The sequence below is a fragment of the Stegostoma tigrinum genome, chromosome 9, assembly GCF_030684315.1.
Source record: "Stegostoma tigrinum isolate sSteTig4 chromosome 9, sSteTig4.hap1, whole genome shotgun sequence".
Taxonomy (NCBI): Eukaryota; Metazoa; Chordata; class Chondrichthyes; order Orectolobiformes; family Stegostomatidae; genus Stegostoma; species Stegostoma tigrinum.
Window position 1 is genome coordinate 57,284,643 of NC_081362.1, and position 18,868 is coordinate 57,303,510.

Below are 18,868 nucleotides of genomic sequence, written 5' to 3' on the forward strand. Positions count from 1 at the left end.
TCTAATGCCCTTATCTGATCTAGCCTAAGCATAACTCCATACTAACAATAATGCTTTGTACTCTTAATCACTCTATGAAATGGTTTAGCAAAACACTTAGTTCAAGGGCAAATATGGATAGGCATCAAATTCTGGACTTGCCAATGATGCCCACATCACATCAAAGAATAAAAATATAATTGATTCTCATATTGTCCTCTTTTTAAAACACAAAAAGTTCAAACCATCAGAGAATGTACATTCCAATGCAAATTTATTAACTCAAACATAACAAAATGCATGCACAATTATATCAATTATCATTTTGCATTCCCTTGTTGGCTATCTTCGAACAGCTTTTGACTCTGCTAGTACAGCTACATCGTGCCTTTTCAATTGCAGACGGAAGACTACCAACCTCCAATTGAAGAAACTGCGGATGGACCTGGCTGGATGGGTTTGCATAGCTTTCAGCCTAGAAGCTTTTGAACTGGTTTCAGACTGCATAATTTCAGCATGGACTGTAGTATCTCACTGGCTGGCTGAAAGGTAACAACAAGGATATTGGCAACACAGAAGGGATGGGAGCCCTAAAACCTTATTTGTGAAAGAGAGGACAATATGTTTGTGATCCAAGGAGCTACCACTATTCTCACATGGCAGTACCAGCAATCTTAATGTTTTTGTTTTGGAGAATCGAGGGAAAGATTACTCTGACATCCTTAGCAACTATTCTGTAGAACTGTATTCGGGTCATGAAGATAGCCGTATAAGCTTCAAATGTAGTAAGCTGACCTTTGATAAATGCTGTTTACACTGCAGTGGAAGCTGTAGCACAGCCATCAGACATAGTATCACAGTGGGCTTGGCAAATGTTGATGGAGTTAGCCACCGCTTCTATGCTGGAAAGGTTGGGCAGAGCTTTGTGCCAAATTTGTGTCAGACTTGATTATGCTGCTTGATGCCGAGGGCTGACTTTCCAGTACCCCACATACTTGACTATGTAGAACTATCAGCCTTCTTCTGAAGTCCAGTACACTGAAGTGCTCATTTGAATCCTCTACAGCAGACCCAGTGTGTGCATTTGCTTTCCAGCAAGCAGGACTTGTACTATTCTTAATCCTCATCCTGGCTCCTGCACACTTATGTCCATTATCTCGCCATGTAAAGGTCCCACCTTGGTCTGACCTTACGGCTGTAATTGTTCAGTTGTTAATCTTCATTGTCTCTTTCTTTTCCACCAATGAACATGAGCCTCCAACTCTTGCTCATTTGAAAGGAAATGGGGCAGGAGTTTGGTAATAAAGAGGGGATGGAAGGAAGTAAGAAGTGTAGGCTTACACAATCTATAACTTGTGAGCCAAAGAGATTATTGGATGATGGAAAAGTATACTGAGAGAAGATTAATTATGCAGATACACTTATTATTAATGGCTTCAGCTCTGCCAATGGAAATAGCCTTAGCAATACCCCTTCCCAAGATGGTCAGAACGCTTCAATATTGGTGTTGAAACATATTAAAACATAGAGACATGTTTGATTTCCTCCAGATCTTTGTTGCATCATGCTTTAAGCATCATCTTCTGTGACAAAGAGGACGTTGTGCTTATGTGCATCCTGCAAAATCTTTGGGTGATGTAACTTTCATGGTTGAACAGCTATTTGTGTGTTCTAACTGTGAGTGTTGACATGAGGTTTGTGACACTGCTATATGTGTATATGTCCCAGAGGTAAGGCATATAAATGTTGGAGTTCTGATTGTTAGAGATTGCTGGTGGACGTGTGATTGGTATCTAATGAATTGAAGCAGTAGATGAACCTTGCGTTACAGCTGATACAACCTTCTATGTGAAGTTGAAGTCCATTGCAGTGTCTGAAATCCTTGATGCATACTCTATCACACACTTAGCCACTGCTCGAAGTACTAGCGCGTGGAAATAGTTTTTGAATGAAACCTACCTCGCGTGCATTCACAACACAGGCAATCTTTCTGTACCACTAACCAATCACAGTTTCTGCCAAATGCTGCTGATTACTTCAAATTCAGGGCTTTGTAAGGTTGGTTGTGCAAAGAAGTAATTTAAAACCACAGGTAGAGTGTGCTTACTGTTCCGCTTGCAACACAATTGATTGGTGCAAGTTTGTCATCTCTGCGACCCAACATCACCTTCTGTTCTCAGCCAAATTAACCATCATTAGCTTATCATTACTATATCACTGTTTGTGACACTTTTCTGTGCACACCTTGTTTGCTGTATTTACCTCTATTACTACAGAGAAGACATATCAAAAGTATTTAATGAGCTGTTAAACACTTTGAGATTCTTTGGATTTGAGGAAGTTGTTATCTAAATGAACTGATCCCTTAAATATAGATATATAAATATGAATATTTCATTAATTCAGGAAACATCTGTATTATTGATTCAAAAATTTTTGTTAAAGACTATTATCCTAAGTGAGGAGGGATGAATCAGGTGAGAAAAAAAAATTTAAATTCTCTTTCTAGATCACACTTCAATTAAAATGTAATGTTTGTCAAAATTAAGGAGCCAATCACAAGATTTTCTTTAGTGAAAGAAAGCGGAATTTATCACCTACTAATTCCAACAAAAATAACTAAACGTACACCCAATACACACACAAATTCCTAAAGTTTTAGAAGGGGTGTAGTGGGATTGGGAGTTGTCTAGTACAAAAGGAAATATAAATGAGTTGTCAGAATTGTTGATGTTTTACATCCTTATCAGTAGCAACATTTGTACTATCCTTCAGTTCTTGCTGAATGAGTGGTTCTCCAATTTATTTTATCATCAGTGCTGGCTCTCTCAATGCAAAGAGACGAGAGAACAGGTGACAAAAAGAGGGAGACAAAGACAGATGATCGTCCTGTTCTTCTTGTTACTCATCATTTTTTCTTTCTCTCTGTCTGATGCTCTGCCCAGCAGCTACTGAAATATGATTCCTTTGTGTATTCCTGAGTTTTTTATTGTCTTTTGAGCTGGAGCATTGTAGGCATATTTTTACGTCCAACTTGTTTATGATGCAAAGTAAAATAGGAAATGCAGTTTCGTGATGCCCAACTTAGTTGACTGCTTTCATTGACTTTGGACACGGTAATAATTTCAGTTCAGACAACTTTGCTTATTCCATATTAGTTTCCTGAACATGCCTCAATTTGTAGTCAGATGATTTCCGTGACCATTTTAAGACAATATTTTCCTCCTTTTAAAAGCTATTTTAGTCCATGAAGGTGATAATGGGAACTGCAGATGCTGGAGAATCCAAGATAATAAAATGTGAGGCTGGATGAACACAGCAGGCCCATCAGCATCTCAGGAGCACAAAAGCTGACGTTTCCGAAACGTCAGCTTTTGTGCTCCTGAGATGCTGCTGGGCCTGCTGTGTTCATCCAGCCTCACATTTTTTTACCTTAGTCCATGAAGGTCTCAGTTATTAAAATTGAATAATGTAAGTTAGAAGTTAATAATCTATATAGTATCTCTGTGGAGGCACTATAATGATTTTATTTTGCCAACACTGAGGTGGTAGAGACAATGGAGTTCTCAGAGTGACTGAGTGAGATGGAAGTAAATAGAATGTGATTAATTTCTTTTAGTTGGCTGGACCAACAGATTTATACAAATGAACAGTGGAAACATGTATTTTTATTGCCTTTTGGGTAATCTGAGGGGATCAAAAATGTGGATGCTTTCAATATCATGGATATATTTAAAATTTGAGTTGTATGAGACTTTAAGTAAAAGGGATTATGAATGCTCACCTAGAGAAAATCCAATGATCTTCTGATGTAGCTAACCTCTGTCATAGAGACGGGATTTCCACATACAGAAAAGATCGCCTCCTGCTTCAATCATTATGCCTGCATCTTCTTTCATTGTATCGTGTGCAATGTCAGTCATTTGCTGTCCACACATGGATCCAGTGAACATTTGCTTGAGGCAGCACTATATTTTTCCCACAGACTGAACAACAACATCAAAAAAACACTAATGTCTGAATTAATTTCACTGTTGCATTTTACAAAGTCCAATTAGGACTCACTAATGGCTTCCACGTGGTCATTTGTACCAGTAGGCAATAGCATCAGTTTTTAAGGACATGCACAAAATCCCTAATGTGCATATTCCAATTACATGAACCTTCTTAACAACTGTTAGAAACCTGGTTTATTTATCACATTTTAGAATCATAGAATGGTAACAACACAGAAGGCCTGTTGTGTCCATCCTGGCTTTCTATTTGAACTAAACAATTCACCCTATTCTCCTGCTTATTCTCCACAGGCCTGCAAATCAAACAATGATCCAATTCCCTTTTGATAGCCACAATAGAATCTACTTACTCTGCTTGTTGCCAGGGAAACAGAGCTGTAATTCATTTGAGATGTTGAACGATAGTGCAGAATTTCCTTCTGGTGTTTTTTCACTGCTTTATTTAGCCTCTCCCTTTTCTGCTGATCCTTGTCTATAAAATTAAAACATTCTTGTTAAATTATTTAGGGTTTTTTTTAAATAGTGTGATGGTGTCTAAACACTTGTATTCTTCTAGGACAACATCTTGCATTGTCAAGTGACTTTATTGAATTCCAAGGTGCTTGATAGATGTATGATAAAATAAAAGACAGATTCAAAACAGACCCTCATAATACACCACCTACCCAATGCCAGCAATGAACTTATACAAGATAACATAGGATGCAGCTTATAGCAACAGGCTATTCAGTCCAATCAGTCTATGCTAGGGTTTATGTTCTGTTTGTAATTCCTCCTGTCTCCCTTCCTGTAAATATATCATCACAACTATCTACTCCCATATCTAGCTTGCAGATAAATGCTACTATGTTATTTGCTTTAATCACCCCCTGTGGTAGTAACTTCCACATGCTCACCATTCTTTGGTCAAGAAGTGTCATAGGTTTCTCTAAATGGAAGAAAGAGGTAATAGAGGAGTAAATCAGCAGGCAAAATCACAGAGATGTGCAAGAACTATACAGCAGCAACTTTAATTACCCAAATGTCAATTAGGCTTGTGTTGAAAGGTAAGCAGGGGGAATAATTTGCGAAATAGATTCAAGAGAACTTTACCAATCTAGTGTGTTCCTTATTCAATGAAAAAGAAATATTGCAAGAGCTGGCGGTGGAGAATGAGATTGTTCAAGTGTACCAAGTATCTGTGAGAGAGTGATGGTGTAAGATTGATCACCGTGCTGTAAGGTTTAGATTACTGATGGAGATGAGCAAGAATCAATCTAATCTGAATATATCTAAATTGGAAAAAGCCTAATTTTAATCATATGAGTGACAGGTAAAATATTACTGAAACAATGGGTGATGTATACAGAGAGCTTTCAGGCACAGCTTAGAGACATTCAACAAAGACAAAATGTAAGGGAACCAAAACAGGTCTCCTTTAATGACAAGGGAAATAGAAAATATGATGAAATGCAAAAAGTGTGTGATACACATCAGGAAAACTTTTCAATGAGGACCATGCCAAACATGATAAATTGAGATGTGAAATGAAGAGTGAAATAAACTTGGCAAAGAGTAGGTGAGAGCGGAATGGCAGTTAACATAAATGGAAACCCTAATAGCTTCTACCAGCATGCAAATAGTAAGCAGGTAGCAAGAGGCAAGGTGGAACAAAGAAATGGTGGAGGGATTGAATAGGTTACTTTGCATCAATGTTCACTGTGGAAGACATCAGTAGCATATCAGAACTTCAAGACAGTTAGGGGCAGAAGTGGGGTAGTGGCCATCGTTAGGGAGAAGGTGCTGGGGAAGCTTACAGGTCTGGTAATTGCAGGTGAACAAACCATCTGGACCAGTTGGATAACACACCAATGTTCTCAAGGAGATAGCTGAGGAGATCGGCGGTGATCTTTCAACAATCACTGGAGTTGGGTAAGTGTCCCTGGTTTAAGAAATGAGGGAGGCAGCAGAAAGGAAATTACAGGCCAGTTAGCCTGACTTTGGTTGTTGGTAAGATTCCAGAGTCCATTACGGATGATTATGTTCAGAGCTCATTATCAAGAATTGCTCGACAGCAGCACTACCGATCAAGCTAGTCATGTCTGAAAGGACATAGCTGCCAGACTGGTTCTATGGCAGGTGGTGTGGAAACCAACTGGAGGGAAAGCATACTTGACCCCATTCTTATCAGTTTCTTAGTTGCAGATCATCAGCCATGAACAGTAGAAGTGACGAAATCATAATCTTTGTGGAAACAAAGTCCTGATTGCACATTGTTTCACATAGAGAATACCTTCCATTGTGCTGCATAACACTAACATTGCGCTAAATGGGTCAGACTTTGAACAGATCTAGCAACTCAAAACTGGGTATCCATGAGGTGCTATGGACCATCAACAGCAGCAGAACTGAATTCCAGCACAATCTGTAAACTCATGGCCTGGCATATTCCCCACTCTACCACTGGTTCAATGGATAATGCAGAACAGCATGCCAGAACTCTGAAGTTCTGAAGAAGAGTCACTGGACTCAAAACGTTAACTCTGATTTCTCTCCACAGATGTTGCCAGACCTGCTGTGATTTTCCAGCAATTTCTGTTTTGGTTTTGATTTCCAGCATCTTCTTTCATCTTTTCATCTTTTTATTAAGAATTTAGATGATTTGATTCACTCTACATGATTTCAAGAAACAGTTGGAGGCAATGGATAGTGCAAAGGCAACTTGTACTCTAGGAAGTGCCATTCCCCTAGCCAAGCTCTTCCAATACAGCTACAATACTGGCATGTATCCAACAATGTGGAAAATTGCCTGGTTATGTTTTGCACATGAAAAACAGGACAAATCCAACCCGGCCAATTACTGCACCATCAGTCTTCTCTCAATCATCAGCAAACTGATGGAAGTTGTCATCAACAGTGCTATCAAGCAGTACCTGCTCAACAATAACCAGCTCACTGACACCCAGTCTGGGTCCAGCAGGTCACTCAGCTCCTGATGTCATTACAGCCTCGGTTTAATCCTGGATAAAACAGCTGAATTCCAGAGGTGTGATGAGAATGACAGCCTTTGACATCAAGGCCATATTGGCTGAATGTAGCGTCAAGAAGCCCTAGCAAAACTGGAATCAATTTATATCAGGGGCAAACTCTGGCTTGTTGGAGTCATACTTGGCATATAGGAAGATGGTTGTGGTTGTTTGAGGTCAGTCGCCTTAGCTCCAGGTCATCCCTGCAAGAGTTTCTCAGGGTAGTGTTCTAGGCCTAATCATCTTCAGCTGCTTTAACAATGATCTTCTTTCCATCATAAGGTTAGAAGTGGGGATGTTTGTCAATGATTGCACAATGTTTGGTACCGTTTGCAACACTCAAACATTGAAGCAGTCCATGTTCAAATGCAACTAAATCTGGACAATGTCCACACTTGGGCTGACACATTGCAAATGCCACACAAAAGCCTGGCAATGACCATCTCCAATAAGAGACAATCTACCCACCATCTGTTGACATTCAATCATATTGCTATCACTGAATACCCCACTATCAACATCACGGGGATTACCATTGACCAGAAACTCAACTGGACTCCCCCTAAAATAGCACTGTGGCAACAAGAGGAGGTCAGAGGCTAGGAATACTGCAACTAGCAACTCACTTCCTGACTCCCCAGAGTCTACAAGTCAGGAGTGTGATGGAATACTCCCCACTTGCCTGGATGAGTGCAGCTCCAAAAGCACTCAAAAAGCTTGATACCATCCAGGATATAGCAACCCACTTCACTGGCAGTACATCCAAAAGCATCCACTCCCTCCACCATCGTCGTTTAGTAGCAGCAGTGTGTACTGCGTACAAGACGCACTGTAGAAATTCACCAAAGACCTTCGAAACATGTGTACACTTCCATCTAGAATGACAAGGACAGCAGATACATGGAAATACTACCAACTGCAAGTTCCTCTCTAGGCCATACTGAATTGGAAATATATCAGTGTTCCTTCACTGTTGCTCAGTCAAAAACCTGGAATTCCCTCCCTACTTAGGTATTGTGTGTCAATGTAGAATGTAAATGGCAACAGTTCAAGAAAGCAGCTCACCATCACCTTCTAAAGTCAACTGGGGATGGGCAAAAAATGTTGGCTAGCCAGCAAGACCCATGTCCCACAAATGAATTTAAAAAAATGAAATGATTGTGGTTTAATTTAAAAGCAAATAAAGAATTTGAGCTTTCATGGTTCTCTTAAAAGCATGTTAAAATTACTTTTATAACATGCTCCATGTTAATGTTTTAATCATAAATGATAAAAGCTAATGTTGACAGAAAAATATCTTTTGCTGTACCAAAGAAAGAAACAAAGATACCTCATTAAAATTCTACTAATACTTCACTCTATCAATAAAACAATTGATTACAGATTTTGATTAGCATGTGAAAGGAAGCATGTATAGTTTGTGATTTACATACAATTGAAAAGCAAGTTGACTCCACAAGTGAGCAGGATGTTCTGGTAGGAACTAAATAAACAAAACAAATCTGATAACACGCACCATGGTTACACAACAACTTGAGTTTATAAACAGAATGAAACAGTTTCAGCATTCTGCAATAGCAGAAGTCAACCATGATGCTTTGAACATTTCCAGATATTATTTAGTTACAATTGTGTTACAGCATCTTTGTTGGCTAAACAATCTTTCGTGACTGTTAGTTATAAATAATTGTACCGCACTGAACAGTTCAGCCCTAATACATAAATAACAAACAAATGGGAGTTCAGAGCTAACATTTAGTAAATAAGTAACTGTTGCTGGTAGCTGATCTATTTTTCTTCCCTTTCGTTCACTGCATTTTCACTGAAAAAGTTATTTTTCTAGTTTTCATGATCGTCCCCCTTACCTGTTACTGACAGAGAAACATGGTTTGGGTTGAAGGACTCTGTATAATGCCTCCAAATCTGCAATGCTGGGCAAGTGCCAGAATTTCTGACAATATTCAGCAGGTGGATGTACAGAGTATGCCACTACAGTGTTTGTTCCCTGTATTGATTAGATATCTTTTACCTAGCTTGCAAAGTCTAGTACAATGCTGGAGGGCATCTGCTGGCCCGATCTAACAGTAATTGAGCTTATGGACTGAATGCAGGAACTCTTGCTCTGAGTTTATAAAACTTTTATCTCTATCAGCTGAAAATAAAGTATTAAACCAACAGCCCAGCATACTCATATTAGCATTCTATAGCACCACAAAATTCTGTTATCTAGTACCTGTGATTAGATTACCTACAGTGTGGAAACAGGCCCTTCGGCCCAACAAGTCCACACTGCCCTTGAAGCATCCCACCCAGACCCATCCCCCCTATAACCCACACACCCCTGAACACTATGGGCAATTTAGCATGGCCGATCCACTTAGCCTGCACATCTTTGGACTGTGGGAGGAAACCAGAGGACCCGGAGGAAACCCACGCAGACACGGGGAGAATGTGAAAACTCCACACAGACAGTCGCCCGAGGCTGGACTCGAACCTGGGTCTCTTGTGCTGTGAGGCTGCAGTGCTAACCACTGAGCCACCGTGCCGTATTTCTCTACGTAATAGGAATATTATTTCCAGAATGGTGACTGTAGAATCTTCACAACTCCGGTGCAGGTCACATTGGATACTATGTTGAACATATGCCAGAAAAATGCAGAATTAGCAGACTGTAATGTCAAATCAGCTGTCTGGCAATAAAACAAAGAGGTGTGGATGCTGAAGATTTGAAACAAAAACAGAAATCGCTGGAGAAACAGCAGGTCTGGTAGTATCTGTGTTTGGAAATCAGAGTTAACATTCAAGTCCAGAGACCTTGTAGAAGGAATGTCAACTTTGCCATTTTGGAACTCAGGGTTGAGCTAATGCCCTCTCTCATCCTGACACAGCTGAATATAGGTTATGGAGCGGGAAGGATCTCCACTCCATCTAATACCTCTGCATTAATTAAAAATGAAAAATTTTCAGGATAGTTGCTATTGATTTCTACTTGATGTTGATGTTGGACAAATGTTTGATGGTCTGTCCTGTTTATTTGGCATTGCTAAAGTGAAGGGAGTGCTAAACAGGGTGCTAAAGGCAGACTGTTCCTGACTTCAAGGTTTTTGCACAAAACACTTGGCCCCAGACATGAGTAAAATAGTTTGCATGCCACTTTGGAATACAACACAACAGATGGTATGGACATGAGTGACTTAGAGGAAGACAAACTGCTGCTAACAGGAGGGCGAGATGGCTTCCCAGTATAGGCTATTTCAATCCAGTGTCTGCTCAGACTAATGCTCCTACTTTAGTTTCTGCAAGGAACAGTATTTCAGATGCATACTGCACTGATTAAGGATAATTTATATTCAACGTCAGGTACATATCACTGAACAAGTTTTACTTATAACTTCCCATGAAGATAGCAGTGGGCAAGACAATGAATTGCTCTGATCTTGCATTCTACTTGATCAGATCAAAAGAAAATATTGCAGATGCTAAACAGGGTTCTGAAGAAGGGCCATACTGGACTTGAAATGCTAATTCTGTTTCTCCCTCCAGAGATGCCGCCACACCTATTGAGTTTCTCCACCAATTTCTTTTACTATTTATTTCCAGCATCTGCAGTTCTTTATCTTATTTTATCACAGGCTTTAATATGTAAACATAACCTCCCTCATTTGATGAGTTATGACAGCAGTCCATAACTTCACAGAATATGAAGAATGAAAAATTCCATCTCTTTCAATGAACATGGAAAGGTATCTGAACTAGGTTTGTTCTCAAATCTCTGCCAACAGTCAATCAACAAATGGCACAGAAACAAATCAAGAATATGATTAACTCAGAACATCCACATGATGGAGCAGAGATAGTAATTGGGGAATCAATTAAGTAAGTACGAAAAATTTAAACTAAAATAACTTGGCATTTTACAAAGTAATGTGTAGACTTGTTGATTTATGATCATTCATTTGGGGCTAAATTAGATATCCCTGACAATAGGCATAGCTGACTAAGGAGTGTTCACTAGCTGCACCACACGCAACATACAGACTTTGCGCTGCATGCCATTTAAAATGCTTTCGGCAGAATGTCACTGCCAACCATGCCATTGATTGGTGACAAACTGAGCAAGGAGCCAAAATAATGAGTCATTGGCAACAGTTATAAAGTAGCCTGCATGGTTTAAAGCAAGTCTAAACCTCTTAAAGAAGTGCACTGTGGCTAGAGTAGGCATTGGCAGTCCTTTAGCAGTTGGAACTGACCTAGGGCAGACAAGAATGACAGAGAGCATGGAGTTCATGTTTTCACACTAGACATCTTAACATAGCATCAGGAATAGGCCATTCAGCCTCTGAAGCCTGTTCTGCCGTTCAATAAGATCATACCTGATCTGTGAACTAATTCCATATATTTGCCTTTAGCCCACATTCCTCAATACATTTGCTTAACAATTTTTTTTTAATCTCTGATTTAAAATTACCAACTGATCTAGCATCAACTGTCATTTGTGGAAGAGGATTTCAGATACTCAACATCCTGCATGTGTAGCAGTACTTTCTAACATCCCTACTGAACAGTGTGGCCCTAAATTTTAGATTATGTCCCCTTGTTCAATCCAGTGAAATTGTTTATTTTATCTCCCCCATCTTTTCCCGTTAATTTCTGGAAGACTTCGATTAGACTACCCCTTCTGAACTCTAGAGATACAGGCCTAATTTGTATAAACTCTCTTTATTAGTTTACACCGAAGTCCAAGTATCATTCTTGCTAACCAATGCTGTACTTCTTAAAAGGCTGATACATCCTTCCAAAGGTGTGATGTCCAGATCTGCTCATAGTACTCCAAGTACGGTCTAACCAGAATTTTGTATAGCTGAGACATAACTTCTGCATCCTTCTCCTTCAGTCCTCTAAATGTAAAGGTCAATATTCCATTAGTCTTCTTGATTATTTTCTGCACCTACTTGTTGCATTTTAAAGATCTATGCACCCGAACACCCAAGCCTCTTTGGACATCCACTGTTCGTAACTTCATACCACCTACAAAGTACCTTGATCTATCCTTTCTCTTTTCAAAATAGATATCTTGACACTTGCTGACACCAAAATCTACCTCCCACAGTTTTCCCAAATCACTTACTCTATCAATACCCCTTTGTAATTTCATGTAAACATCTAAACAATCTACAACGTCACCTAACTTTGCATTATCAGCAAATTTTGATATAAGGCTTTCCATGCCATTACTTGAGGGGATGTCTCACTGTACCTTCTAGGAGGCTAGGAGATCTCCAAAACACACAGTCAGAAGAAAGTGAAAAAGATGACTGTGAAGATCATCTTCAGGAGTCAAGCCCTGCACATCTGGATACAGTACTGTAATATGTTCACATGAATGGTCAGCAAATGTACCTTCGAGTATCATCTTCTGCCAACTGTACCATTAGCCTCATAGACTGTTCGAAATGAAACAGCTCCAATTCTTATCAGTAAACAAATTCTTAACAATCAGGATACATATCAATATGCTGCATGCAGCCTCACACAAGGAACACTGCCATCACAAGTGTAATCCATAGTTTGGACAATCTGATGCTATTCAATCACGGTAAAGAGACTTCCCAGACAAGTAACACAACACTAGCTGACACACTTTCTTCTCATAAAAGACGAGATGGCATACAAAAACATATTTTATTTATGTAATGCCTTTAATGTATGAAAACGTGCTTCACGAGGGTATTTTTAAGCAAAAAGCTGACATCAAATCACATATTCAGGCACTTGTCCAAAAGCGTAGTCAAATAGGAAAGTTTTAAAGTCATAAGAGAAGAACGAGGTGATTTACAGTTAAAATCCAGAGCTTAGGTCCTATGCAACTGAAGGCACAGTCAGCATTGGTGAGGCAATTAAAATCACAGAAGCTAAGAGACCAGATTTAGGCACTGATATCTTGGAGAGTTTTTAGATTGGAAGGCATTACACAGATAGGGAGATGTGAGGCCACGGAAAGATTTGAAAACAAGGATGAGAATTTAAAATTGAGGTATTTCTTAAGTAGGGGCCTACGTCAGGGTTAAGATCCAAGAAGGAATGCGAGGGTCAGGCAAAAAACCATAGGAGCTTTATTATGAAGATGTTCACACACAGGTAGCAAGGTTAGGCAGAGCTAATGGGAACTGCAGATGCTGAAGAATCCAAGATAACAAAGTGGGGAGCTGGATGAACACAGCAGGCCAAGCAGCATCTCAGGAGCACAAAAGCTGACGTTTCAGGCCTAGACCCTTCATCAGAGAGGGGGATGGGGAGAGGGTTCTGGAATAAATAGGGAGAGAGGGGGAGGTGGACCGAAGATGGAGAGAAAAGAAGATAGGTGGAGAGGAGAGTATAGGTGGGGAGGTAGGGAGGGGATAGGTCAGTGACAGTCCACCATACTTAAACAAATACACAATATCGCTCCCCATTTATATCAGAGGTTCCTACAATGAAAATAACATTGTTTATAATCATATATATAACAAACAGTAGGTAAGATGTTTCAGAGGATTCGTACATGGCTGTTGTCACACTTCAGGAATGTATTTATTTTTCTTGTTGGCTTTAGCTTCTGGTGTTTTAAGAGTACTAGGAACATCATCTGTCATCTTTTCCTGAGATGACTGAATGTTCGGAGGTTCGTACAATATTATTGTTTTCTTCACTAAGGTACTGCCTCTCTGACTTGCTCCATTTACTGTTCTATCCTCAGGTATATCCAGGTCTCTGAAGACGGGTCGAGGCTCGAAACATCAGCTTTCCTGCTCCTCTGATGCTGCTTGGCCTGCTGTGTTCATCCAACTCTACACCTTGTTATCTCTATTTGGCACAGTTATTTGAGGATCTTCAATTAACGTTATCGCCAGCACATTCATTTTGGTTGCCGAGAGATTATCTGTATGTCTTCTCTATACAATATCATCACTTGTCTGTATGGGATAGGAAACTGGTCCAGTATGTGCTATAATGATGGCTACTCCCCACTTCTTGACAGTATTGTAATTCCTCACCAACGCTTTTTGACCTTTTGGAAAATGTGACATTTAGCCTTGTTCACTTGTTAGAAAACCTCATTCAGTTGTTTGCTGTCACCAATGTCTTTTGTCTTGGATGGTTTCAGCAAATCAAATGTCGGTGGAACTGACTCTTTACCATGAGCAATGCTGGAGAATTTTGAATCATCAAGTGCATTGTATTCTGGTATGTTAAAAAAAAAATTCGCTCAGCCTTTTAGATACTAATCCTGTTCACAAGTCATATTCATATACAAGTTATTCATAAGGAATATTTCATTGTCTGAGCACACCTTTCTGCCAAATCATTTGTGGCTGGGTGGTAAGGAGCTGATCAGACATATTGAAATCAGTTCTGCTTTAAATAGTGCATAAATTCTTGTGATATAAACTGGACCATTATCACTAACAAGTTATTCTGGATAATCAAACCTCACAAAGATCTCCCCCAACTTTTCAATGGTTTTCTCTGAAATTTCCTGCCTTATGTTTAGAAATGGGAGGGGCCTGCATCATACGATGTAACATGAAAATTTTAGTACTACTTCTTCTTGCTAAAAACAGGGTATTCCTGAGGCTTCCTCTATCTTTCTGAGTACACACCCCTAGTTCAAGACATTTCTCATCATGTAGCATATGCATCACTCACAATGCTCCTTTACAGTGGAATGGGTGTGGAATGCCTTTTGTGCTATCATTTTGACCAGTTTTTGTCATGTGTTAAGTTTCATGAAGGGCATGGAAGCTGAAGAATGAAATAGTTGGAGCTTTATTATGGAGGTGTTCACTCTACAGGCAGCAAGAGCTGTCTGTCTGCCCAAAATAGCCAATGAGATCATTATTGTATTACTCTTAAGTTGTGCTTACATTACATTGTGTTAATCTTAGAGTAACAATCCATGATTTTTACATAACTGCCAACAGTAATTTGCACAGAAATACTGGGCTAGAGGCTTTGTGTGAGTAAGGAGCTAAGCAGAATTTTGGATTATCTTAAATTTAAGAAATGTGTCTTCCAGAAATTGATTTAGAGGTAAGAACAAAGCAAAAAGGAATGAATGAGGATTTCCGCCAGAGTCAGGGGATAGAACGTAGCACAGGCCCTTCGCTCACCGTATCTGTGCTGACCATGATGCCATTCTAAATTAATCTGATGTAGACATTAACCTGAAGCCTCTTGAAGAGATGGTTCTGGCCATTATTGGGATAAGTAATTAATAAGTCTGTAGCCAGCGCAGGAACAGAGAATCACAGTTTCTTCATACGAAATATTCTTTCCCGTATCTCACCTCTTCTATATCCCTTACACTCTTCTGATATATATGCTATAGATATTTATGGATCATACAATTCTTACTTCCTCCACGCAACAATTTCACTCTGATTGTTTTCCCCTTTCAGATACCCAGAAATTGCAGGAACAGCTACAAGACAGTGATGATGAGGGCAAAGTATCAATATTTGAATTCACACTTGCTGTTGTCAGCATTGATATTTCCACTTCATGATAATTGGAGGATATCACAACAATAACAAAATTTGCAAATGGTGAATCTCTGGGCATGACAAGGGTAAGCAGTAAGAGCAATGCAAATGTCAGCTTGACAGTAGTCAAGATCCAAATGACTTTTTTTGCAGAGAACTCATGAACCAATGCACCAGAAAAACACTGATGAATAACCACAATTAAATGCTTGATGTTTTGGGAAACTTGCGGACTAAGTCAAGGAGCTTGGAGGAGGCCAATATGAGCTTGGCACAGCAGATGTGGAACCATCTTTTTTGACAGAGAGGTTTGGCCAATGTCATCAGCACATTTGAAGACCCAACCATGGTACAGTTTCTGATGTCAATGCCTTAGCCTTCATTTTAGCACAAGCAGCTTCCATCAAAAATCTAAATCTGCAATTGAAGCTCAGACTGAAGGCATGTAATCTGATGACTCTTATCAAACTCAGATTGCTACCACCATGGCATTGTGTATTGCAAAAGGGCTTGCGGGATTTCACAGCAGTACACCTATTGTGCCTCCAGCACAGTATTAGAACTGTACCTGAACTACCCTGGGAAGTGACAATGATTCCAAGAATCACAATTTTCTGTCATCTGTCAGAAATCTGCACAAAAAATAGAGTTGTGAACTTGATGTTGACTCTAAGCCGGCCTAGAAAGCTGCTGACCACATCAAGACAGTAATCTGAAACCAAATCTTTTGTGTTGAGAGTTTTGACGTCGTCCTCTAAGAGTATCTGAAAACAAGCAGCTTTTTACCAGCTACGCTGTGACCACTGGGATAGCAATGCATTGGAACTCTAGGACAGGCAAAAGCATGGAGAAGATGGTGATGAAAGAAATAAACAAGAATAACTTTCATATCCAAACAATTGTTTGACTAACACATTTATTTCACTATGTTTATTTCATGGTGGTTTTTATTCTTGATTGTCACTGAGCTAACACTGATGATCAATGAAGGAGGGCAGATTTGACGTGGAAGTGTTGGTTATGGAATAAAGGATTAATCATCCCTTTACTCTAAGAATAGGAGTGCACTACAGAAATCCGAAGTGCAGACAGTTCAAGGTGTCCTAGTGCATGAATCACAAAGTTAGTAGGCAGTCTCAACACATAATCAAGAAGGCTAATGGGATGCCATGGACATTGAAGACAAAAGTAAGAATGTTATGTTTTGGTTATAGTGGGAATTAATTGGACCAAATCTTGGATATTGGATACAGTTTTGGTCTCCCTATTTAAGGATGGATGCAAATGCATTGCAGGTGGTTTAGAGGAGGTTTACTGGACTGATTTGTGAAATGAGCAGTTTATCTTAAGACGATATGTTGGACAGACGGGATTTGTTTCACCGGAAAACTGAGGAGGGATTGATTGAAGTGAATAAGGTCCTAGATGGTCTTCAACCTTACAGAATACTGACAGGCCAAGGTAAAGTGGACCTGGAGAGGATGTTTCCACTAGTAGGAGACTCGGACTCAAAAGTACAGTCTCAAAGTGAAAGACTAAACCTTTAGAACTGGGATGAGGAGGAAATTTCTTCAGTCAGAGAGTAATGAATCTATGCAACTCATTGCCATTGGGGGCCAAGTTACTGAGTGTATTTAACACGGGGATAGACAGGTTCTTGATTAGTAACAGGATCAAATGTTACTGGGACAAGACAGGAGAATGGGGTTGAGAAACCAATCAACCACGACTGAATGGCAGCGCAAACCTGATAGGCTGAATAGCTTAATTCTTCTCCCACGTCTTGTGGTCTGAAGGACGAGTTAGACTTGGAAGAGTTGTTTTGTTTTGCGGGTCAGTCCAGAACTAGGCAGCACTGTTCAAGACAGAGATATGAAGATTTTATAGGTTCTGTGGCTTTGTAGCTCTCTGCTTCAGAAGGCGCGGAGTTGGGGTAATTGGACATATTTAAGGGAGAGCTACGTGGATTCTCTTTAGGCAAGGGAATCGAGGATTATTACAGGCAAACAGGGATCTGGAATTCAAGACACAAACAGATCTGCCATGATCCTACTCAGTGAGATGGCTGGCCTGAAAGGTCTACTTTTGCTCCCACTTTTTTTGTGTGCATGTTTGTATACTGGTACAGTACTGAGCATGTGTGGAAGCAGCTATGCCACAATATCAGATCACATGGCATTGGAGCTGTGTCCATAATATTTGAGGAAGATTTCCTCTTTTACATGCTTCATAAATAGGCTATCTTTTTAAAAAAACTTACTAACATTCATTCTTCCAAATGTGGATCTCATCTAAATACATGATGGCAATGTGACAGACCACAGGAGACAAACGTCAGTCAGTACCTGAAATGAAGCCCTCTGACAGTATAATGCTGTAGCTGAAGGCTTAAGACAAATCCAATCATTGGATGACTTGCCAATCAATGCAGACAAGTGCCATGGGAAACTGTCTATGGCTCAGGTGAGCAATGAATGCCACATCTCACTTACAAATTTTTTGGATGTTAGAATGGCTTGGGCTGAATAAGGGTGGAATATGCCATATAGTGTGTGAAACCAAAAGCATGCCACCTATTGCAACAGGGACGCCACACGGCAAATGCACCAATTATCATTTTACGTAACGGTAAGTGTGAGAAAGTGCCGAAGGTAGGAAGAAGGCCACACCCATACAGCAGAAAGTCATTGGCTGCAGTCACTGCATTCCCTATTAACTGTGATATAATACAACACACATGAAAATGTCAGTTGAATAATCTGACAGTAATATAACAGCTAACTATCAAATGCACATTTAATGCAAATAAACAACAGAAGGCTTCCAAGAATAAGAGAAATGAAACCCATGCCAAAGTGAGAGGTGAAGAAGAATGCTCAACTATTTAGTTTAAGAGTGGGGATTTAGAAAAAATTCCTACAGAGAGAAGGAGAAATATAAAGTAGGAGAGATGCCTATGGCAGATGAAATCTAAAGATTCCTTTTTGAGACTTGGAAGATTCATGACCATAATTAAGGCAGCAACCCATGTGGTTTTGACATTGAAATGAAGGACCAGGCTGTGGTAAATGGACTTTGCTGTTATTGTCTCCTTCTGTCTTTTGTTTTTCCTTACATCTCAGACTGAATTTTATATTCATGGCCATGTGTTTTGTTGGTAGACAGAGAAGCCTTCCATCCTAAGAATACTGGTGCTTATTTGTGTTGAGAGGAAGAAATAGCTAAAGGCTATATACCAGTGAGAAAGAAGGAATCCAGGAAGGGGACAAACCAGCTACGGTTACCCATGGACTTTAAAGATGATATCAAAATGAACAAAAAAGAAATAATACAGCAAAGATTAGCG

At 39.7% G+C, this 18,868-nt stretch overlaps 1 protein-coding gene across 3 annotated transcripts in view; it reads right to left on the reverse strand.

Moving 5' to 3' along the window:
- The window catches only part of LOC125454750 (spermatogenesis-associated protein 7-like), a 159,201-nt gene that overhangs the window by 103,515 nt on the left and 36,818 nt on the right, over window positions 1-18,868 (reverse strand). For all 3 annotated transcript variants that reach the window (XM_048535902.2, XM_059648576.1, XM_048535903.2), the window contains one exon: window positions 4,346-4,467. In XM_048535902.2, the coding sequence (XP_048391859.1) occupies window positions 4,346-4,467 (122 nt within the window). The remainder of the gene's footprint in view (window positions 1-4,345; window positions 4,468-18,868) is intronic.